General features: G+C 39.3%; 1 protein-coding gene across 1 annotated transcript in view; it reads left to right on the forward strand.

Annotated features, from left to right (window-relative positions):
* The window catches only part of LOC124148472, a 46,852-nt gene extending 33,731 nt beyond the window's left edge, over positions 1–13,121 (forward strand). Inside the window, exons 15-27 of the mRNA XM_048403542.1 lie at positions 20–1,193; positions 1,685–2,882; positions 3,663–5,062; positions 5,236–5,926; positions 6,100–6,216; positions 6,549–6,862; positions 6,955–7,062; positions 7,375–7,531; positions 7,640–7,823; positions 8,063–9,666; positions 9,808–11,091; positions 11,210–11,716; positions 12,309–13,121. Of these exons, the coding sequence (XP_048259499.1) occupies positions 20–1,193; positions 1,685–2,882; positions 3,663–5,062; positions 5,236–5,926; positions 6,100–6,216; positions 6,549–6,862; positions 6,955–7,062; positions 7,375–7,531; positions 7,640–7,823; positions 8,063–9,666; positions 9,808–11,091; positions 11,210–11,716; positions 12,309–12,577 (9,007 nt within the window). The 3' untranslated portion in view covers positions 12,578–13,121. The remainder of the gene's footprint in view (positions 1–19; positions 1,194–1,684; positions 2,883–3,662; positions 5,063–5,235; positions 5,927–6,099; positions 6,217–6,548; positions 6,863–6,954; positions 7,063–7,374; positions 7,532–7,639; positions 7,824–8,062; positions 9,667–9,807; positions 11,092–11,209; positions 11,717–12,308) is intronic.
* Positions 13,122–26,067: the final 12,946 nt, after the last annotated feature.

The following is a 26,067-nucleotide window of genomic DNA, read 5'->3' on the forward strand; positions in this document are numbered from 1 at the left end:
TTTAAAATTATGCTTTCAGGTTATGTGGACGAATTAAGGTTTATTCAGGGGGTTCATTTGAATACAAGAACTTCGATGGGCGCATCCTTGGCTACAACAGATTTAACTCCCTTGAGGAAAGCAAGACCATCTGCTTCAGATACGACAACGTTTCCCCTGTTCACTGTACAAAAGATTCAAGATTCCCATGTTCCTCTGCCAGTCCCCTGCGTTTATCCACAAGAGCAACCAAATCTCCTAACATCACTGTTGGGGTGTCAGGCTGGATAGACCCCTATCCTGAGTCTGGGAAACAAGAACAAGCCTCAGGAGTGAAGTACTTTAAGGTGGATGTTTATGGTATGAAACTCCTTGGCCTTGATACACTGGATGTGGACTATGCTAACAATGTGTTTAAATTAGATGGACTGAAAGGAAACAATGTGAACATCTCGGTCTCACTCCCAGTAGAACCTGCCATGTATGTTACATATTTGGAAGTTCATGATGTTGCTGGAAATGTCCGATTTGCTCGACGTTTTCTGTTGTATGATAATTCATCTAAACTTGAGGTTATGACAACTAGAGTATTGAGGGTCATATCTGCGTCAGTTGATTCTAGATATACTTGGCAAATTCACCATGGAAACATTCAGTTAGATTGGAACGAACGTTATCATAATGATCATTACGTGAAGAATGATTATTTTTTCCATATGAAACCAGACACAAGCAATGCAATATCAGGTGTATATGATCAAGTAACAGGCATTTTACCTGTCATGGGCACTGAGAGTATCCATGGTATCACCAGTTTTAAGTATCAATGGTGTCTCAACAATGGTTCAAACACGTCGTGGGAATCCGTTCCTGATTTTACCAACCAGTCTTTGAGTCTTAGTCTGAATCTGACGGATGGTGAAACATATGAAGTGTGGATTGAGGCCCAGGATATCATGCTGAACACCATAGCGGAGTCTGTAGTGGTGCACATAGACAGGAGTGTGGCTGATATTGCTGATACCTGGCTGGTGAGAGATGGAACGAGTCAGATATACGTTCACAACAACACAGATCTTTCGACAATGGTTCTTCAGTTTCGAGCATGGGATGTCCACAGTGGGATCACCTCTGTGCTATGGGCGCTTGGGACAATAAATGCGGCATCGGATCTCGGAAATGGGGCGCTTCCTGTCAAGAAACTAAATGATCAGGTAACACAAATTTGTCATTGAAATTGGAAACAAACTTGAATATATTGTGAAACATTATTTTTTATTGGAATTCAGATTCAGTTTATCTTGAGTTTGTTTCATGTTTATGAAAACGACATTGCCTTAATTGGATGGTACATGCCTTTTCTTAAACAGGCAGATCAGATGTGTTAATGCAAATGGACAAACATAACTGTTGTTTCATGGACATTATTCTCAATGTTCATACATCGCATCAGACAACGTTTGGTCACCCTGGTAGCCAGGACACACTGATTTGTTTCCGATTGAGAATGGTTTTAGTGAAGACAATGTACAACACAACACTGTCATTACATTTGTGTTACCTTGCCTTAATATACGATATAATGATTATTCAATGCCCAGCAAATATATATATCACGATTTTCAAAATAGTTTATTAATCCAGCGTATCCGAAAATACACAATTGGTATCACGTCTAAGCTAATCTTAGTATTTTTGGTTTCAGGATGACTGTCCACGAGGGCCAGATTGTTACTGCCCATCTGTTGGGCCTTGTGAGTTCCAGAATTATACGCTCAACTTAGGCAGCACTAGTCTTAAAGCCAACAATACCAACACAGGACAACACAACAGAGAGTATTACTTCACCCTCTCCATAACTAATGGGGCAATGCTTAAGAGTTTTGCTCACCTGGATGTGCTGGTTGATGAGTCTCCTCCTGCGGTTGGCGTCGTTCAAGAGGGAAGCATTGACGGTCCAGACATAGATTACACCAGTGAGGAACATGTACTGATCAGTTGGCAAGGCTTCATAGACCACGAGAGTGGTATACGGTATTACATCGTAGGGTTAGCAGACAGATGTCTTACTCTTGATGAACTGAAGCAAACAAATGCTAGTCATAACATCATTCAAAAAGCAACAACTGAAAGTTTATCCCTAGTTTTCCCAACCGAAGGTAGATATTTTACTTCACTTGTTGCCGTTAACAATGCTCTTGAGCCTTCCGCCGTTATTTGCTCAGATGGCATCACGTTTGATCTCTCTCCGCCGATCATTGAAAACATCAATCTACACCAAGCAGCTTCTTTATCAAGTCTCCATTGCATTAGTAATCACATATGGCTAATCAACTCTAACATGACAATGGCTAAGCTTCCAATGGTGTCACGGTGCCTTGAACGATGCCATGATTACAACCAAGATAGGAATTTGCGTTTTCCTATTGTACATGCAGGTTACATAAACAATGAGACAGCCGATAGTCTGTGTAGGGATCTACCATATCTGAATGAGACTGTAATGTATGTGCCGTTTCACAAGCTTGTTCTTAACTGGAGCATAATTGAAAGTGAAAGCCAGATTCGCGATTCCTTTGTAGGGTTTGGGTATGATGTGTCGACATACAGCAAACCAGATCTAGCCGACTATAAACCTACCCATAGGAAAACAAGTTTCCACAGTCATGAAACTGGTTTAGACAGTGGGACAGAGTTTTACATATTTATCAAGACTGAAAACAAGGCTGGTGTCTCGTCAGTGGCGACACTCGGTCCTGTGATGATAGATGACACCCCTCCAGATGTACACGGGATGCTCGTCCCAGAGATAGTTGGGGATCATGTCAGAGTCACCTGGACTAATCACACATTCTCTGATCCTGAAGAAGTACGTCAGCAGTTCACAGTTACATACCGGGCAGGTAAGTTTGAGGTCAATGTTGAATATCCATATTTTTGAATGTATATGTAGGCTATAGTTTATCCTTCATTACTATTGAAGTTGATGTTGTCAATTGTTTGTTTGCCACTTTGTTCTCTGAATCATCTAGAGGGGCACCCTTGAAACTTTAGGTGGATGTTGAGCACCATGATATGGCTCATTTTTTGTCATGTTGGTTAATTTGTAGTCTTAATTTTGAAAACAGTAAAAAAAATCAACTTGTGAATCGGCTTGGGAAACTGGAATAAAGTACATTCATACTTTATGAAGTTTGTAGGACTTAAATGTGAGTCTGGTTGGTTAATGGCAGGCGTGTGAAAAACATGTTTATAATTTTAGATAAAAAACCCACTAACCTTCTAATTATATAAATTGTTTATGATCACCTTCCAAAAGAAGAGCGTGCGTTGGTAGGATAAGTACCACACAATGTATAATTTCAGAAATATCTGAAAGCAAATTCATAATCTGAATAAAAAAGTGAACTACATGTTGATAACAATAACAAACATTCCTGTGCTGAAATCTTGGCCACAGCTGATAGTGTTTCATGACATGCAAAGTTACTATACAAGGACGTTTGCAGCCAAGGTATGTTTATGTAAAGTTCCTTTTAATATTACAATGATGCCACACTGTCCTTTGACTACACAGTCAATTAGTATGAGACATTCACATTTCGCATGGCTTTCCTTCCAATATATATTGTATTCATCTGTTACTTATATGCCACTGAGAGTTTGTATGATATTTCTTGCAGTTATAGATGAGGACTATGTCACACCAATCCTGCAAAGTCCTTCTGGGGCAAGTAAGGTGTGTAAAGCTGAGGGGCATGCTGGCTGTATTCAGTATCCACTGGTTCCCCTGCAGCACCAGGACTCCGAAATCGGAAAGACGTGTCTCTTTGAGTTGTATGTTTACAACTCAGCAGGCCACTTTACTACTGTAAGAACTGACTCAATCCGTCTTCCATCGCTGTTCCCCCCTGGGCCAGCTGTGGTCGTTGATGTCGATCCTTCGGATGTAGACTCCTTGGTAGACGTAGACTTCCACCAGCAGTATTCTGCTTGTGCTCACTGGTCTGGATTTAAGCATCACAGGAACGTTACCTTTGACATCGGCATCGGGTCAGCAGCTGGTATGGATGATGTTGTAGGGTTTACAAGAGTCACTGGGATGGATACCCTCACTGCTTGCATTAACTCATCCTCTCTCAAGTTGTTTGCAAGGTACTTCACATCAATACGAGCGAAATGTTCAGGTGGAGAGACTGTTTCATCGTCAGATGGATTTATGATTGTGGCCGATATCCCTCATTCCATCTCTGTTAATGATGGCCCTGGATGTGAACTGAATGAGGAGAGTTTGGTTAACTATCTTGATTTACATAACCTTTCTCACCACATGATCATTAACGTAACATTCGACAAGCCACTGCATCTTGGACACCACTACAGTACTGTACTTAGAAATATCACTACCTTTGAAGGATTCACATTTCTATCTGATGATGTATTCACCACTGGTAGCAACGTCGTAGATAATTCAACATATCAAGTACAGTTTTTTCCTCTTACAACTAATCCAAAGTTCCAGCTGAGTGTATCAAATGGAAGCAGTTTAAACATTTATATGTACAGATGTGTTCAGGATGTTGACTACATGGTCTCAAAAACATCCTACACACTGCATTGGGAGTCCAACAGCAAATACATGAAGTTTGCCACTCATTACCATCTCGAACTACTGGAAAGGACATGTAACAATGAATCTTCCGAAACTTGTGTCAACATCATCAGAGCCACAACGGTTAAAGCAGGAAGGGGCACAGCACACTTGACCAATCTAAATCTGAAAACTGGACAACATTATTTAGCTTCCGTATCGCCTTGCTATGGACACATATGCCTGTCAAGTGAGCCGTCTGATGGTGTGATGCTATCTGGAATTCCAGACATTGGTAATATAATCTCTCTTATACAGGATGACACTGGAGCTTGTACAAACATATCTATTGAAGTGGCAAGTATTGAGTGTGCAGCAACTAGAAAGGTATCTCGGAGCTGCATCATGCAGTGGGCAATCACCAAATCCGAATCTGATATCAGTCCAGCTACAAGATGGATGCCAGTAGACACTGCCTCTTGTGATGTCAAGGTAAATATACATTGAATCTAATTAAGTAATATATAATTGATATTTCAGGACCAGACAAAACAGTGCATTATGTATATCAATTGTACAAATGATATGTATTCGTAACATAATAATCTGCACGTCATATATCATACTGAATTCAAATTTTGAATACTTATTTGTTCTGATTTCAGACATCAAGATGCCTGAAGCTACCAATCCACTCATTTCAAAAGATGTTTACATGTGTACGAGTGTTCTGCCCATCTGGGCAGTTTGGTTCTAAGTGTGCGGAGCTGACATTGAACCCATATGCTCAGTCTTATAGTGAGCATGCACTGTTTGAACTACCAGCCGATGATCAACGTCTGGCTAATGTCGAGGATATTCTCCACAGTGAACGTCTTGGCACAAGGCTAAAACTGCTACATGAGCTGGATGTTGACTTCATAAACAGCAGCAGCAGAGTGAGTTCTATCATCACCAACACAGCTGGACGTAACATCACATGGTTCATCATGAGAGGAATTCAACATGTTCCAGTGTATGACTGTGACTCGGATGAATCATGCTTGGCATGGAAATGTACACAAACTGGATATGTCAGGTTCGGCTGGATAGACTTTTACGATGCTGAATCCTATTACATCTGTGCCAATGTCAATGGAAATAAGGAAAAGGAACTATCGACCTTCACCATTTGTGGAAATGGATTTGTGGTGGACAAGACTCCTCCTGTTGGAGGTTCTGTCAGTGTAATTAACACAGTGTCAGGCTTCATCACAGATTCCTCACATATGTCCATCACATGGTCTGGGTTTTCTGACAAGCAGCCACCTGGACTTGGCTATGCTCATGCAATCAAATCATACTCAATTGCAATCGGTATGAAGCTGTTGAAACATTTAAGCATATCCGGTTCTCTATCTCATCTAAGAGAGAATAGAATGCAATGAATGAGTCTGATAGCGATGAAATACAGTTATGTTTGTTTTATAAGCAGTTCTTTTGTAAATTTGCATTTGATTATAGTTTAACGTTGAACTTTTTATTTTAAGGGAACTATCCTCATGGTCAAAATGTCAAACCATGGACACAGGTTGGTGAACGCACGTCATTTCAAGCACAGGGGCTTTCCATCAAGAGTGGGGAAGTGTACTATGTCACCATCAAAGGTGATTATGCTGAAGGAAATTATAACAACAAAACCCTTTCAATAACCATAAGCGCCCATGGTATGGGTCTCGCTATATCATAAGCATGTGTTAGTAAATCACTGTCACAAGTTGATGATACTAGGTATCCTTGAAAACAATCTGAAACATCTGACAATTTGACATCTTACACATAATCGGTAAACAATCTGACAGAAATTTATAAACTGTACAGGCGGTCATTTCACAATTGTATTTAGGGTAATACTTCGCACAACTTCATCATCAGCAAGATGAACACTATTTTGCATACATGCACAGAAAATTAAATGCACCATTTTCCTATGTTTCAGCTGAAGACCATGTCGGTCATATAACAGAGAGAATTTCTCCTGAAATTGTAGCCGACCTCACTCCACCTGTGTGTGGTGAGATTCATGTTGAAAGACTATTCCCGCACAAGAAGTTTTTGAGGACGAAAACACTTCACATCCATTGGAGAAATATCCACGACCCTGAAAGTGGCATCGACTCCTTCCATCTAACTATTTTCACATCAGTCAACACAGAGACGTCACATCTACGTTTTGGCTCGGGAACTACATCTGCACATATTCACATTGATGACACGTTTATTGAAGGATATGTTTATGAAATCAGAATTCAGGTAAACAGTAAGAAACATACATAAACCGTCATTGTTGCTACAGATTGAACATAATTGTTGTTGCTACTACTCTGTATTTCTAAACACTATAGGCCACCAACAACGCCCAGCTTCAGTCTCTCTGCACATCCAAGGCATTCATCATTGACAACTCCCAACCACATGCTGGCGTTCTTCGAGATGGTTATGATGGCATTAAGGTAATGGTCGTTTTAGTATTTAACATTTCAATAAGGTTAATTATAACCCATATCAAAAGAGAAATAAACTTGGTGTGAAGGGACCGACCATTCGATAAACTTAAAGTGAGTGTGTGTGTGGGGGGGTGGGGGGTTCCTAAAGAAAGATCATACTCATGGGTTTAAATTAAAAAAATGTATCTGGTGTGGTTGAATATCTAGTCTACATTCTACATTCCTAAACGTAGATTTATTGCCACTTGAATCCACACTGGTTTGTTTATGCAGTCTAATACCATTTTAATGAAGTTTATCATTTGTCTTTTCCGTAAGGACGAAGTAGACTTTCAAACAAGCACAACAGAATTAGGTTGCCGCTGGACTGGATTTGACGACCCTCACTCTGGCATCCATGGCTACAGAATAGGACTTGGAACTTCACCTGGGGTTTTGGATGTTCAGCCTCTTCTGTCTGTTGGACTTCGGACAAGTACGTATAGAGCATCAAAGTGGTTCTAATTAACTGTTAATGTATTACATAGCTTCTGCTTACATGTAAACACACATGAGAGTATACTGTATATGAATAATGTTTCAGGTTATAACTGGACACATGCCTTCATCCCCGGAGTGAAGTATTACAGTACTGTAGAGGCGTGTAACAATGCAGGGCTCTGTGTTACTGCATCTTCTGATGGCGTTGTTATGGATGGATCCTCTCCTGCAGCTGGTGTTGTTTTTGTCGGTCACACTGACACCCATAACAAATATCACGGTCACAGGTGAATTGTGTTGAAAGCATTAATAGATTATGAAGTAAGACCTTTGTTCTCAACTATATAGCCATATTTTTACATTATAAAACCGTAAAACCATAAGTTGATGCATCCGCCTCCCCACCTTAACAATTTTGTTTAACATGTGCGATTAATAAAGAAAACAGTTAACCATATTAGTTAACACCAAAACGATTTGAATCCACATTCTTATATTTCTATTTCAATGCTTTCTTTCATTGCAGATCATATGTTCACAGTAAATGGGTTGGTTTTGAAGATGCAGAGACAGGAATCCATCACTTTGAGTGTTGCATTGGACAGACATTACATTCTTGTGACATTATGAATTTCACAAACACAGCCCTCTCCGATTCTTACTTGGCAAGTGGGCTGCACCTACCACTCTCTGTTCCCCTGTTTGTGACAGTAAGAGCATACAACCCTGTGGGTCTGTTTGTCGAGGCTGTCTCATCCAGTTTTGAAGTTGATGACACTGCACCTAAAGCCATCGACAGACCAGTGTTCATGTCAACAGCACCAGATGGACCCGAAAATATCACAATACAATGGGATAACAGTCTCCTGTATTCAAAGTGGAAGTTCACTGATGATGGCAGTCCAATACATAGGCACATACTTACGTTTAAAACATACCACGAGGCAGCAGTAGCAGTAGAACAGATTACGTTAGGACCACAGACCAATCACCTACTTATTCTACAGAAAGATAACAGACTCAGGAATGGAGATAAATATCAACTGTCGGTGACTTCCTGTAACAGGGCAGGGTTGTGTACAACGTCACACAGCAACGACATTATGATTGATTCTACTTCTCCTATACTGGGAGGCTTTAAGCCACCACTAACGTGGCAAACCATGAGCATCAATGGATCCGAAGTAACATTTGTCAATCTTACCTGGTATGGCTTTTCAGATGCAGAATCGAACATTTCATGCTACCATATAAATGTGGGAACATCGTATGAAGGAGGCGAGCTAACAAATGATACAATCACAGTCAATCATGACTCATCAGTGAAAGAGCAGTCAAGCACAATCCAACTATCACAGACACTTAGTGGCGGCGAAATTGTTTTATCTATTTGGGCTGAGAATTCTGCAAATCTTCTGAGTCCAGTTGGTAAAGTTACAGTATCAGTAGTAGCAACAAATACCAAGACTAGACGTGAAGGAATACTGGAACTACAGCGCCACTCCTGTGACACACACTACTGCACTGACGACTGTACATGTGCTGTGGTTGGTCGGAAATGTAATCCACCTTCTACACCCGTAGACTGTCATGATATGTCTAATAGTACATCACATAGGCATCTGGATGTCCGAATATATCCTGAAGCCCGTAACCAATCTGGCGCCTATGCCATACCTTCTCTGTCTTGTATTGCTGGACATTGGGAGACAACATTTGACATACAACGATATGAATGGAGTATGGGGCTGCTCAACGAACCATTTGGGGCTGGAATATTTACAGCCAGTGAAAGTACCTGGTATGATGTTGGAAAGAGGACTGAGACTGTTCACTGTCTGCCATATGGTCGAGCTCTTGAACATGGAGAAGACTACGTAATCTACATTAGGGCCTGGTACTCAGATTCGGAATACAGAGTCTTCACATCCCCAAGTATAAGAGTCGACCACACACCCCCTTCTGTGAGAAGAGGCAGGGCGTTGAAGGACTCAGATTCATCATGCAACAGAGACTTTGACATCTTCCACAGCAATCACAGTGACATTACTGCCTGTTGGCAAGGATTGTTCCAGGAAACGCAAACAAACATTGAGGAATACATAGTCTGGGCTGGTGTTACAAAATATGGTAAGTTCAATATTCCCTATCTCAATATTTGATGAGTAAATAATAAATACTTGTGGTTTGGGGGAAATATTGCAGTTACGTTCATATTATCCTATGTGTATTCATTTTCGTAATCTCTATAACAGCTTTTATTTTATCCAGGTACAGACCTGTTGCCATATCAGAGTGTAGGCCTGACCACAGACATCTCCTTACCTGTGGTAAATATGACTCATGGTACCAAGTACTATGTGGGCATTCGTGCCATCAACTCCCTAAACATGTCTGCCACTGTCATCTCTGATGGTTTTGTGGTAGATGCAGACATTCCAGTTGGTGGACACGTCTTCAACACTGAATATCATCGAAGTAGACTGACACAGTCTGAGAACTCATCCGTCGGTGTTTCATGGCATGGATTTCAAGACCATCACTCAAGTGTGAAGCAGTATCATGTTCACCTGAAGGAAGACAACTCATCAAATACTGTAGCTAACACCACAGTGACACTCATGAACTCGATTGTCTTTGATGCCTTGAATCTAGAACATGGACAATATTACACAGCGTCTGTTGTAGCAGAGGATTTTGCAGGACATCTAAGTAACGAAGTGACATCCCTTCCAGTGTTAATTGATGAGACTCCTCCATATGGATTTGTGTGTAAGAACTTCACAAATGTCTCCATCACCAACATGTCCTTTGAGGAAAATAATCTTCCATCTGGTTTCCTGAATGTGTTTACAGTTGCTTTACCTCGAGTCACTGGCTCACATTATCGTGTGAGGGTTTCTATTCAGCGTGATCATCTTAATCATGAAGAGGCTCTGTTTTCAGTGGGTGGTATCCACATCCAGACCCCATTTGTTCCAAGATATAACCACACACTGCACTGTGCTGAATACCAGTTTACACTTGATGCAGAAACTATGCATGGCTCAGCTGTTTTAAAAATTACTATTCAGAGTAAAGAAACCTTCCAGGATGCAAATATAGAAATTGAGCTATGCACAGACAAAGAGAGAACACAAGGGTCAGATGTAATAACAACACGACAACTTACGCCCTCACTACTAGGTATCTGCACAAGGTTGATGGACCCTGAAAGCGGCTTAAAGAACATACAGATTGGAGTTGGTACAACACCAGGAGGGTTTCAGCTACAGACCCTTTGCTGTGCAGAAGCTGGGTTCCACCAGTTGGTGGAGGTCACCGCCCCCCATGGGACGCCAGTTTATACAACAGTCATAGCTGAGAATGGTGCCGGACTGATGACGCTTTATCTTTCTGAACCCATTGTGCTCGATCACACTCCACCCAAAATATCAGATGTAAAAGTGCACCTTGTTTATTCAGGTATCAAACCTTCTGATACAACTCACGCATCTGGATCCTGGTCAACTGAAGACGATGAATCAGGAATTGCTGCATGCTGGTGTGCTCTAGGTAAAGTGTGTGTTGTGATATCTTCCAACTGTCTACATATGTATACCAACCACAAGCATATTATTCCCTGTTGCCAATTGTCAACATATTGTTCCAAAAACGTTATTTATGTTTATAGGTTACAAGAGACTGACATCTGATCTCCATGGCTGGGTTACCTCCACGAGCGGTACATCATGCCAGATACCTGTTCCACATCCATCCCACGGGCTCAGAATATACATGACCATACAGTGTACCAACAACGTGGAACTAGACACGCTCGTTTCATCAAATGAGCTACAAATTCTCTTCAGACCACCATTGTCTGCTGGTAGCATGGTAGACTTTGTGGTACGGAACAGCTACAGCCAACATGGGAAGGACGTGCCACAGTCTATAATGTCCTCTCTTGCTTTTCAGTGGACTTGGCCAGACCAGGAGTCTGTCAATCACTACCAGTGTCGGGTAACAGGGATGGAAGTCTGGCTGGACACCACCTTGAGATACTGTGAAATATCAGGTGTGAGTCTGAAGGATGGGGAAAATTATACAGCTATGGTTCGTGCAGTAAACAAGCGCAAGCAAGTCAGCGAGGCAGTATCAGCATCTGTAACAGTAGACAGATCAGTGCCAGTACTTACAGGTCAGTTGAACTGTCGTGAGACATATTGCCAACTCTTATCATGTGATGAGATTTATTTAATTTAATTTACTTGTACACAAATGGTATGTTAACGGCCATACAACAAATTTTTAATTTTGGTCATCGAAATGATCTTATGATGATACTGGTACAACATACATTCATTGTCTGCATTAGTCCGTCCTTGTCCCAAGAGCCACCTTGTGAAGCGATTGTGAGTCCTTACAATATTTGATCTGCTTTCAGGTGTTTTGGGTACTAATGCTATTAACCGATCATTTATCTGATCTGCATGTAGTTGCATGTGCTGTAGTTATTGCAGGATATTGTAGGATGTTGCTGACTGTGAGTAGAACAACATTCACTCACTCAATCGAAATTCGTGAATAGGCACATAATAACATTGCTGATATGATCAAGTATTTTTTGTTATCAAGTAATTATCATTTGTTGCTATTCATTTTCCTCAGTGTGTATTATATTGGCAGATTAAGAAAACAAACATGAACGATGAAATCATACATTATTAGATTAAAAAGCCATGGATGTTTACATATTTACTTTTATTACTATATGATATTTACAAACGCAGGAAGAAAAGCATTAGCTCACTGGGGCTCTGACAGTGTGAGGGTTACCTTTGGAGATGTGTTTTATCCCAGAAGAGACCATCTCACCTACACCATCAGTGTGGGCTCCAGCATGGGCTACAGCGACTACATGCATCTGTACACTACACGTCACGCTGACGTCACAGTCAACGTCCCGGGCACAACATCGGAGATTCACGTGACAATTACAGCCCAAGCACCTGTTGGCACTTACGAAACCTATTATGGTACTTTCACAAGGAAGTACTAAGTTTGTGAATATAATTACTACAAACACATGTCCTACTAACGCGTGCTAGCTTATTGCATTAGTAAGCCGAAATTTAAGTCTAAAAATATCTCACAGTCTTTGTTTGTTGTAATATATGTGCATTTAGACTATCCTGATTTATCACATTAACCTTTAGATCGTGTTTTTGTAATAGCGTGTGGTAAATATATACAGTATCAGTATAATCAGAAACAAAACCCTATTCCTATTTAGCTGATAATTACATAACATGTGGTAAATAAATACAGGATGACGCATTGGAATTGATGTACTTATGAAAGAAACCTGTAAGTCATTACAGCGAAATATTTGCAGGAAACCTCTAATTTCAAACGAATTATATGAATTCTTGAATGCCGTAGTCAATACAATATCCCTGTGTGTGTGTAGATTTGTGTAACATTAGTATACTCCATATTATATCTTATTATTCCTATATAGAAATCTGTCTGCACTGTTTTCTTTATAACCTGAAAAGTATATTGCGTACAGTCCGTATTTGATTAAACATAAAATCATTCAATTGTTGCGTGCTTATTTTTAGAAGATATATGACAGTTAAAAAAACTTTGCAAGTCTCTGGGGAATGCAAAAGACATATTAATCTGATATCCTGGTTTGACGTTGTTCTCCGATGTACCTGAATATAAGGACATGGTTGGACTCAAATATAATGTAGTTTCACCTTGTAATACACACATGTATGTCTCATTATGTGTATGTGTGTGAAGTTATGAACTTTCCATTCTGTCTATATGAAATAGGTATATTTATCTTCTTTGAGTGGCATTTAAAAGTTGGAGTACTTAGTAAGGATAAGATTTATGGATGAACATCTTCTTTATTAAGTGAAGTTTAGGTTTAGGTTCTAACACCTTTACCGAGTATGGTTGAAAAGTATATACGCAGTTAGGAGGTAATGTTTATACAGTAGAGTAGACATCAGATGTAGTAACGCCGGAGTGGAGAAGCCTGTTATGTACACAAAAGGGTAGTTAACATATTGACTGGCGAAGACAGTAATATAAATAAAAGGGTGGAGCCAGTAATATAACAATATGATTATGACTGATTGTTTTTTTTATATAAGTTTATAGTACACTGGGGTATGTAATAGCCTTTGGTCATGGTTAATTGACGGTTGGAGTATTTTAATGTTGATTGCTTCTTGTAGTTTTCCAATATTGAAGTCTTTGATGTTGGTGGTGAGGGCTTTGACTTGATCCCACTGGATGCTGTGGCTTGGGTTGTCACGGATATGGGGATGAGAGTGCTGATTTTGAGTCATCTTAGGAGACTGAGCTTTTATGTTCTTTGATTTGGGTTTGGGGGGACTAGATAATTCTCAAATATAAGCTTTCCACAATTGCACGGAATGTGGTACACTGCTCCTGATGGTCCTATTTTGTGGCTGGATGTTTGTTTTCATGTGGCTTTAATTGCATTCTGAATGGTGTGACTTCTCTTGGAAACTACATCAATGTTGGCCTGTTTCTTTAAGAGTCAACCATACTCTGTACATCACTTGCTAGATAACGGTGTAAGAACCTACATCGAAACGTTGCTCCTTATTGTAATAAAGAAGTTGTTCATCCATGAATCTTATTCTTATTTAGTATATATATGTTCAAAGTCAGTAGTTTATGTAGAATTGATCTGTGTTCAAAGAAATGTGTTCCACAAGACCCCTCCCACTTCGCGAAAAGGTGCGCGTGTCAGGGGTATCATCACTTTTTGATAGTGTTGCAGAAACATTTGACTTTTTCACGCTACACACCACCATACTACACGACATGGAATCCCTCTGGGTCATTTTTCACAAAATGTTGTGATCATAGATATACATATCTGTATTCCAATGTTTAGTATGATGTGTCAAAATTGAAATCAAATGTCATCTTAAGTTTACTGAGAAAACAATATGTAAAATGATTGCGAATCTGTTCCTTTATGCATATGACTCGGAATTTCTGTTTGGATTGGCAAAGTCAAAACAAGGTTATTTGGCAAAGAGGTTTAACTTAGGCTTCAGGTATTTTGATGATCTGATATCGTTAAATAACAGTCAATTAGCCAATTCCTTTCCACTGATTTACCCACTGGAACTAGCAATAAAGGAGACCAGTGCGACCGCCTCATATGTTGCATATTTAGATCTATGCATATATTCAGGGTGACAAAACACACTCCACATGACTGTATGACAAGAGGGATGACTTCACCTTCCCAATAGTCACCTTTCCCTTCATGTCGAGCAATATTCCAGCAGCTCCAACCTTTGATGTTTACATTTCACAACTTCTGAGATACATTTGAGCATGATCTTTCTACCAAGATTTCAAGAAACGTCATACGACTCTTGCTCAAAGGTTGTTTGATCAAGGTTACAACATTGAAGGTCTTGGTAAAGTTTTCAAAAAGTTTTATGGCAGACATGTGGAGGATATTTTCAAATTTGACACACCAGTGACCAAAATGATGTCCGATGCAATTCCTTAAATTGGCTTGGTCTGTATGTTTACGTGTTATGTCTCATGATTTTGGAAAGGGTTTTGTCACTATTATTAAAACTATAATGGAGTCTATATAGACTATTTCCCCGTTGAAAATATTTGTAAGTATAAGATAAATTTAAGGTAACATACCGGTGCTGATGAGGTTGTGATACCAACTCAGTATTACATAGTCTACCATGCTATTTATTTGAGGAAGAACTTGTCAATTGTATAACGGTATTAATTGTATAAAAGAATCAATTTACAAATGAAAGGTAATTTATGCCGAATGCATGCAATTATTTAACCTGTTACTATGTAGACATGATATTTAGGCTGCAATATACATTGAACATATTCGATCGTTAAAATTAGCTTGTTGAATATTTACAAAGGTCCCTGCATATCTCCAGGATTGACATAAGCTGCTCAGTCCAGATTTAGCTCGTGTGCTCACAGACGACGATGTTGAGAAATTTCAGCTCACTTTTGCCTCAAAAGTGTTTTCAGTGGGCAGATTTATCAACAAAGATACAATCTAAGTATCAGGTTAGAGCCTGATTGTATGTAGATATGATCGTACCTGGATATGCTTTGAAACCTTTTAACGACTGCCTTTGTTGAACATGAAAACAAATAAAGAATTAACCAGTGAGCATCGATTCATCATGTCAATGTTTGACTTCATTGCCCACAGCTGTCTGTGGAAACACAAACACATTAGCTTCTTACCAATAAGGAAGAATTCGTGAAACTAGATTCCCACTTCATTCGTATGTTTATCGACCCATGTTCTGGTATATTTGGATAAGTCCTTGTTTCCAGTGATTATAGAAAACACGAACAAGTAGGTAGATCTCTATTGATGAAGCTTATGCCATTAGTCTTGTTATTACTCATGTACATTCCCGGTAAAGCAAAGATATGGGAACGTAGTGAAAATGAAAGGGACTCGAATCTACCTTTCTATTCATGATAAATACTAGTATACAAAATTAAACACGAATATATTTCTTAACGCACCTTTCAATTGATAACAGTTAAATTTGAAATTTGTTGACAGGGAATTGATGCCTTACACTTAAGTCACATTCTCAGACACAAATTAGTTTCCCAAAGGGTGCCAAAATATTCAGATTTCAAGTACCTCCAACAGGTTCATTTTCCCTTACGAACAGGAACGAGGCACGTGTTGCAGAACGTGGACTTGGCAGATCATGATGTAAATTCCTCTACTTCTGGCTGCTGATACACACCATACTGTTGATCAAATAATCACAGGTGACCTATATTGTTGTCAATAACAACCTTCGCCATTTATTTAAATAAGGACCAAATTATCCTGAGCAGCCTCCTTGGGACCACAAACGTAGTAACATCTAAATGGATGCTGTCGAATCATATTTCAAAAACTGAACAGGAATTAGTTAAATGTCACTGAATGAACCCGAGAGGGTTAAGCCAGTGTGTGATGTTGTAATTTTTAGAATGCAGTAAATTTCAGACATGCAGAGGCTTTTACTACATTACTGTTTGTCGGCATGATGCGAAATGCTATCCCATTCTATGACTTGTATATGTACTTTATGTATCTCAAAGTGACTTGTTATTTTCATGAACATATCTGGTGTTATAACTGATTCATGAAACTATTATTATAAGTTTGCCTTTTAATGCCCAATGGAATATGTTTCTGACGTTTAGAATAATAATCTTGATGTAACTCCTTTATGTTTATCATAATATCATTTTCAACTATTTTATCATAAAATCATGTTCATGGACAGTGGGGGCCTCAACACAGTTGAGACTGAACGTGACCTACAATGTAAAGTTAAACAAGAAGAAAAACACTCTACAAATTGGCTTCAGTCAATTGAAACATGAGTGCAACAACATTAGCTGGAGGGAGCTAGCAAGTCAGCAGTGAATTGATGCTTCTTGGGGTTAGGTGGCATCTGATTGGTTGATTTGCACTGTTACTTCATTCTGTGCCTAAGAGTCCACATTCTCCAACAGTTGTAGAATGTTGTTGTTATATATATTACTGATTTCGTCTGACTTGAATTTCAAAATATCCTGAAGCTAACCGATTTCATTTTTGTAGGAACTAGAAGTTTTTGTTCTTGATATTTGTAAGTGGAATGTAGACTGTAGGTGTTAGGGAGGCGACGAAACGGACCAGGAAATCCATTAACTTGTCACAAACATTCAGAAGCAGATTAAGGAAAGAGCATATATGAGGGGCATTCAATAAGTTTTGCAACTTCAGTATAAGACCAAGTCGCAGAATATCTTTTGCACTTTTATTTTTCAATATGATCTCCATTCACCTCAATACACTTATTCCATTTGTCCTTCAAGCATTTAATACCACTTTTAATGAAATCCGCAGATTGTCCCTGTAACCTCGCCTCTGTGGCAGCCTTTATGTCCTTGTCATCCTGGAAGCATCTTCCAAGTAGGGCAGATTTCATTAGTCGGAACAGGAAAAAGTCACTGGGGGCTAAGTCTAGGCTGTAGGGTAGGTGATTTAACTGTTCGAATCCACATTCACATATGGCGGCCTGTGCAATTCCCAGCTTGTGAACTGGAGCGTTGTCATGCAAGAGTAGAATACAACGTGTTAACATCCCACGGCGTTTCTGGCGAATAGATTTTCACAATTCTTTCATTACACTAGCATAATACTGTCCATTCATTGTAGTTTTTGGTGGCATGTAATCAATCAGTAATAGTCTCTTGCATCCCAAAATATGGTGGCCATTACCTTGCCAGCCGATGGTTGAGTGCAAAACTTCCTCGGAGGTGGGGAATTTGGGTGCTTCCATTGCATGGATTCAAATTTAGTTACTGGGTCCCAGTGGTGGATCGATGGTTCATCACCTGTCACTAGACAAGAAAGAAATCCGACTTCATCAGCAGTATAGAGATCCAGGAGGTCTCGACAACTTTCAGTTCTCTGATGGCTATCTTGAGCTCTGAGGTTTCTAGGTACCCATCTTGCAGATACCTTGAACATACCAAGATGCTCATGAATAATGGTTCCAACAGATCCAACTGATATTTGGAATTTCCTAAAATGTTCAGATACTTTCACAAAATGCTTCTTTCAATAGCAGCAATGGTTTCCGGTTGGGTGGCATCTGAAGGCTGCCAGACCTTGGGTCATCGTCTATGGAGTCCCTACCCCTTTTAAACTGTAGAGACCAACGGCAAACTGTGGAATTGTCAGAAGCATCCTTAATCATCACTTTACACATGCGATGCATCCCTCCTTGGTAAGGAACTTTATTACAGTGCGCTGTTCGTGTTTGAAAGATTCAATGATCGTGACCAACCTTAGGTGAATGAAGCCATCACATCTGACTTATTGTTGTGTCTGGAACTTGTCATGACACCTGTCAACCTGATGTTATGACTAGTGTCACACCTGCCACAAGCTGACATTGTTTGTGTAAACACCAATGCCCAAGTTGCAAAACTTATTGAACGCCCCTCGTTGCGACGTTCACCATATGTCATTGCATTGTGTTCTGGTTAGGGATCGGAATTTAACAGTAGTCAGCACACAATCGAGCAGAAACAAATATTATCAATCGCCACGAAAACGCCAATTTCCTGACGTTGGGAATAGTGTTCGTATTAACGTAAAAGCACACATTTCCAAGCATTCCAGTATTATTTGGTTATATTTACATCTATTCCCAGTTGTGGAATGTTTGGAAACGTCGCAGAAATGGACACATTTATATTTGTGCTAATACCCCTCCATTGCCCTAGCAGGTGTATTTTGTCAAATGCAATGGGCTAGCGAGACAGAACTAAAATAATGACATATACTGTAAATACTATTTGGAATAAATTTGACAGACTACAATTTCAAATCTCATCCAATCGTACAATTTCAAATGTTTTGCACACGTTTGGCATATATGATGTACGATTGGCACCTTTGCGTTTGAAATAATTGTAGAAATACGAGCCATTTTATTTCCTTTCATTACCATACATGTATATAGCCATCAATGCCCAGTCACACCTTATGAAATACCTTTGACGTCATGTAACTGATTTGATCTGTTTGCTCTCGGTATCCATGCAGTGTTTGTAAGCAAAGGAAGTTCAGAACATTATCGAGGGATATTTAATTGCAAGTAGCCTTGGGGAAGAAAAAGCTTACGCTTGTTTGTAACATTTGAATAGTGGACCATTAGCATGACGATGTGCATTAAATGCAAGTAAATAAGAACGTTTTAAGTGTTTACTTTTAGGAACAACTCGAATGTATTCCCGGAAAACATTATGTGAACTGTTTGCTTGTACCACAACGTTCAAAAACGTTTTAAACGGTTTAACGCCGCTTTTAAAGCCCCATCTGCGGTAGTAACTACCGCACTCTAGTGGGCGGAGCTTATACAAGTGATCTGACAGGTCAATATGACGTCATGATAACACATTCATTTCATTGGATAATGCGTAAACGGGTGACGTCATGTAAACACCCACCCACGTGGGCCGTTTGACAACAAGGACGTAAGTTTTAATGGTAATATAGATATCTACCAAACGATTCCAAGACTTTTCAACAAACGCGTACATCTTTGGTTTCAAAACCTACCTGTCATGTCGTCTTCACACCTTCATAAAATGATACCGAGGAATTTCCACGAATTATCCAACACACAAATTATAGTTTTAGGTCTCTTGAGGAGAACGAATTTTTAATAAACAACGGTACAAAGATAAAGTTGACCTGGTTCTTTTATGACGGTGCAATGGTAGATCTAGTAGTATTTCTTTTATTAGATCGGTGCGCAATTTTCCACAGCGGCATTAAAATTGAGACACGAAGACATTATTTTATTTCACGTCGGAATGATGATAAGAATATTAAAATACAGACAGCCTCACAGACTTCGCATCGATGTTCAGATAAATATTTGTTCACATTAATTCTGTCATGTGCGTGAAAATGGGTTTCAATATTATTTTCATCAAGCTTACATTCAGGTCGCTGGCTACTTCGGCATTAACACATGTTTTGTCTCAAAGCTCAAAGCAACAATGTTTCTCTCATGAACATTTTTCTCTCCATTTTTCAATTTTGCTTGTCTTCAATATGAGCAACAAAACATTTTCATGTGAAGCCTAATTTGACGAAGAGTTGTTCGACATAATCGGGGAGACTTTGGTCATTTCGATTATGAAATTGGTGACTTTATCGTGGAGAAAGTTCCAATTCAAGATGACATCATTCCGATTCACAACTCGAATCGACAAGATGGCGCCTCTCTTCCCGCCCTTGCAAGTGCAACAGAAACTTTGATAAATTCAATGCCGATTCTTGGGATTAGTGAATCAGTGTCACAGCTAGATTTCATTGTGGAACCAGATGAAGCCGAAAATGTATGTTAACACTTCTTTTGTCGACCATGCGTGACACGGCACAGGCAATCACAGTTAGGGAATGGTGCGGCCACCATGTTGCAGAAATTCGTCGATTCGAACACATTGCTTCAGGACTGAGCTAAATAAAGAAGTGTTTGGAGCGATCGTAGATACTAGGACTTGAAGAAACGGAATGAAACGATGCAGCAAATGAAGGATTGGTGTGGACAAAACGGGAAAGGGATCCCAGATTGTATTTTAAAACTTGTGCGCGAAGTGTATCCAAATACCCCGAACAAAAAATACATGGGACAAGTGTGGATCTAATGATCAAACTCAGTTTTGTGTGTGAAAATTATGTGAAAGAAAAGGAAATTCATAATTAAAGTTGTCTTGGAATATGTGTATTGGAGTTTTCGTTTATCGTAAGTACAATATTATCTGGAACGCCTTCTGTAGGTCAAAACATCTAGTATATTTCGTTACTTATTTACCAGTTGCTTATGTGCATTGTTATGTTGATACAGGTGACATATTCATCTATTGTAGTCAAGCTGAGATTTATTGGCGCAACTTCTGGTGCTTCAAATTAGGCCCCTTCCTAAACACTAGTTGAAAAATCTGTGTAATAATTTAAGTTTTATGAATATAAACTGATTATTGTGTGGCACAAATCTAACTGTTGAATGCAAATGACCAAAACTAAACAAATATCTGTAATTTTCGGATTGAACTTAAAGAATCGCGTCGTCAATTTCGTATTTAAGTATCGTTACTGTTACATTAACCGAAACTGATGTTCTGCTGCTGTTCTGTCGTAAAAATATACAACACAATACACTTTGACCACAAATGCATTGAATGTGTCACATGTACACATGACCATGTGCTTTGCTATTTAAAGCACAACCGTAAATAAGCTCCGCCCACTGTGATAGATGCAGACGCCAAACACGATCGATTCGATTTTTTATGATAAAACTACAGAAAATTTATTGACTTATATCTTGATATGGAGCCATTTGTTGTATCCAAAACAAAATATACATCAAAGGTGATTGCGCTTTATCATATATTCAATGATAACAGAGTGTTCAGTAATTAATGATAACATTTTCTCCTTACAAGTGAAGCTTTACAGAATTTTAACAAGTTTTCTACTATAGCTGGATCTGGATCATAATCATTCGTTAAATTAACAAAACATTTGGATGTACATTTGCTTAAATATTTCTTTGGTACAAAAAGGTTTCTCAAATCATGAAAACATGGGCATTTCATTTTTATGTGGAATTCATCCTCTAACTCATCATAATTACACATCTGACAGATTCTTTTACATTTTGCAATATTTTTCCATCTTCCAATACTTATGTAGATTTTGCATCTCCAGTTCTTAAAAGAGCTAAGTATTTTCTATGCATTAAATACTCTCAACATTTAATGAAAATATGTATTTACTGTAACTATCGAATCTTGTTCTTTCTCTTAATTTTGCTTGCCACTCTTGAAAAGAAATATCTCTTAATCTAAGTTTAATCATACTAATGAAAAATTGTGGTCCGATCACCTCAGTTTCTGTTCAAGCTAGCAGTGTTAAATATAAGTCTCAGTGTTGTAACTATTCGGGTCTGACAATACTATAATAATGCAAGAACGATTTATCTTTAACACAAACTGAGTCAACATATTGTTGATGTGAAGGATGTCTTTATTCATGGTTAAGACAAGTCAAATAGGTTATTTATATGCAGGTTTTCAAAGTCCAGCCGACTGTAGGGTTATGAACCATGAATGCTCGTTACATGCTTGTTTCACAGCACAGTTATTGGCTAATGTTTTATACCATTCCTTTCATTTTTGATGTACAAATGTATGTTTATATATAGTTGTCTTATCTCTATCCAATTATTGCATTGTCTTATTTATCGTTGCAGAGATTAAAACCATGCTATAAAAATGCCCATCTGCTTACTGGGGTAGATTACAGCCTCTGGTGCAACGAACCATGCATGACCAGTGTTTGTGAACATAACTGTATTTTGCATCAGGACGTTTGAATGGTAAGAAGAAATTCTGTATTAAACTACTGAACTGTTTCCGAGTCATGCTCTGGAAACAAATATGATGGACCCACAGACAGACTGCACGCATTCCTCTATGCCCAACCAACTACCAGGCTCCGTCCAGAGAGCGGAAGGTCCGGGGTTCGATCCAAGCTGCGTCATACCTAAAGACTGGAGGGGCTAAAACAAGGACTGGTCGGCTCGGAGTCAGTATGCTGTGTCTAAGTGGGGTATTCATGCTAAACTGCAGCATGGTATCTCATTTGGCTAGCACTATAAATCTGCATCAGTTCAGACTAGTACAAGCTGCCACACAAACACATACACGTACATGCACGTCTCTATATAAGTGCAATAATCTTGGACGCAACGTTAAGCCACATTTCACCTCACCTCAATTCCTGGCGGGTTGCAACCCCCAAATCACTCCTCTCTACGTCAGACTCGGGCATGGGGCTAGGTATCAGGTGGGGATATCTATCCAGTTACAATGTGCATGTACACTATCGATAAGACTCAAGTATGTCCAATACATTTCAAACACCTGGGCCTCTAGAGATATGGTGTATGACATGCAAACATCCATAATACCGTTTAATCACCTTGACAATTGGCACCACTTTCAAACCCTATTGAAACAGTAAGACAAGTTCTATGGATGAACAACTTCTTTATTACAATTAGTGCGACGTTTCGGTGTAGATCCTAACACCTTTATCAAGCAAGTGATAGAAGGTGCTTACTTACTTACTTACTTTGGAGATTTAACGTGCGCTTTCCGACTGATGCGTATTTCGCACACGGGCCCGGCCAGGCCATTTAATGTGTTTCCGAAAGGGGCGAAAGTGGGCTGTGCAACCCAAGAGGGGGGTTTTAGGGGTTGCTTATATAGAATTTGGGAATTTTGAGATTTGGAATAGATGCCGATGGGATTGGGGAGGGGAACCAAGGGAGCTGGGTATGGTGGATGTTTGTTTGTTTATGTGATTTTGATTTGGTAGGTTATTGTGTTTTTAGATGCGTTTTATTAGTTCCGTTTTTATTAAGAATACGCCTAAGGCCTTGAAGTTTTCTAGTTTATTTTGTGGGTTTAGTATTGCTTCTAGAGTTAGAGCCTTGTTTAGATTGAGGGTGGTTTGTAATGCGGTTCGATGTGTTTAGGTAGTGTGTGCAGTGGATGAGTGCGTGTTCTGGGGTTTCTGGTTGTTTGCAGTGTGGGCAGTTACCTGTAGTGTGTTTTTTAGGTGGTTATTTAGGTTGGTGTGTCCTGTTTGGAGTTTAGTGATTACTCTGTCGATTTTTTTGGATGGATGGAGAATTTTTGGTTTGGTTAGTGGTTTGCTGAGCACTTTTTTGATTTGGCTATTTGAGTTTAGATATAGGTTATGCCATTTTTGTGAGTTTTTGCTTGTTTACACTTTTAATTTCTGATTTTGAGATGGGTAAGTTTAAGCTTATTTCTGGGATTTTGAGGGATAGTTTAGCTGCTTTATCGGCGTTTTCATTACCGTATATTCCTACGTGGGCGAGTATCCACAAGAAGGTTATTTGTTTGCCTGCCTTAGTTAGGTCGTTGGAGCTTTTAAGTATTTGATTTATTAATTTAGGTCGGTTTTTGGGATTTTTGTTTTGGAGGGCTTGCAGTCCACTTAGGGAGTCGGTAAGTATTAGGATTTTTTTGTGTTTTTTGGATTCTTGATTATGGAGGGCTGAGGCCATGCCCATTAGTTCTGCCGTGAATATTGATTGGTTGTTTGGGAGTCGGAAGGATTGTGTGGTTTTAGTTGGTTGTGTGGTATGGACTCCGAAACCTGTGTGTTTGGAGGTCGGATCTGAGGATCCGTCCGAGTAAATGTGACACCAATTTGGCCAATTTTCGTGTATGTATGCTAGTGTGCTATGTTTGGGTCGGTTTGTTTATTTATTTGGCTAGCTAGTGTTGTGTCTATTTTGGGTATTTTAAGTTTAGGGGTGAAGATATTTGATTGTTTGCAGTTTTGTTTAAGATTTTTAATTTGGTGTTCATTTAGGTAGTTTGTTATTCTTTGGGATATTGGGGTAAGTAAGGGGTGTTTACGAGCTAGAGCTTGGTTTTTGGGGCTGATGTTTTGGTTTATTAAGTTTTGGATGAGAGGGTTTGATTGGGACGCGGCCCAGAAGTTTAAGCTTAGCTGTTCCCTTCGTAGACTTAGTGGCATTTCTCCTGTTAAGGCCTGAAGTGAGGTGTAGGAGGTGCCATGTTGGGTGCCTGTAATTAGTTTGAGAGCCTGATATTGTATTGAGTCAAGTTTTTTAGATAGAGTGAGTGAGTGAGTTAATATTTAACGTCACATCGGCAGTATTTCAGCCATATCGTGACGATTTTTTAGATAGAGAGTTGTTTAGGGTGTTGTATATGGCGCAGCCGTAGTCTAGTTTTGATCTAATTAGTGATATGTAGAGAGAGAGGAGGGTATCTTTGGATGCTCCCCAGTTAGAGCCAGTTAGGCATCTTAGGGTGTTTAGGTCTTTACTGCATTTAGTTGTTAGGTTTTGGATGTGAGCATCCCAGGTGAGATGTTCATCGAAAATAAGTCCTAAGAATTTGGTTTGTTTTTGAAATTTGATTGTTTGATTGTTTAGCTGGAGGATTTGGGAGGCGGGTTTCATGTTTTTTTATGTTTGAATACTATTCCTGTTGTTTTTTCTGAGTTAAGGGAGAAGCCCCATTTGTCAGCCCATTGTTGTATTTTATTAAGAGATTTTTGGAGTAAATTTTGGACCATGTTCATGCTTTTAGTGCGGATCCAGATGGCTCCATCATCCGCGAATTTTGATGTGTTTACTTTAGGGGATAGGCCCTCGAATAGATCGTTTATCATTATATTGAAGAGGGTGGGGCTGAGGATACTGCCCTATGGAGTACCATTTTCTAGGGGACATTGGTCCGATAGAGTTTGGTCTATACCCACGGTTATTTTACGATTGTTTAGGAAGTCCTAGATGTAGTTTATTATCTGACCTTTGAGTCCTATTTTTTTAAGTTTTTGTATTAGCCCATCGTGCCATACCATGTCGAAAGCTTTAGAGAAGTCTAAGAAGATGCCTGTGGTATATTGTTTATTTAGTTGTCCTGTCTTAATATCTTGTTCTAGTCGGGCGAGGTTATCTAGGGTTGAGCGGCCAGGAGTGAAACCGCTTTGATCTGGGTTTATGATGTTATTTTGGGTTAAGTAATGTTGTAATCTATTTTTAGCCATTGATTCCATTCCATTTCCACACTTTACATAAGTTTGAAGTTAGGGATATTGGTCTATATGAGTTAGCTTGATTAGCTGGTTTATTAGGTTTAGGGATTGGTATGACTAGGGCCTGTTTCCAGGGAGTAGGAACCTGTCCGTTTAGGTAGATGAGATTGTATAGTTTGAGTAGTGCCTGGAGTAGTTTTAGGGGGAGAAGTTAGGTCTTATCCTGGGGCTGTGCCCTTTTTCCTGTTTTGGATTACGTAGAGGAGCTCCTCCATTGTGTAGGGTTGATT

The sequence above is a fragment of the Haliotis rufescens genome, unplaced genomic scaffold, assembly GCF_023055435.1.
Source record: "Haliotis rufescens isolate VD_foot unplaced genomic scaffold, xgHalRufe1.0.p SCAF_3, whole genome shotgun sequence".
In the NCBI taxonomy this organism is placed as follows: Eukaryota; Metazoa; Mollusca; class Gastropoda; order Lepetellida; family Haliotidae; genus Haliotis; species Haliotis rufescens.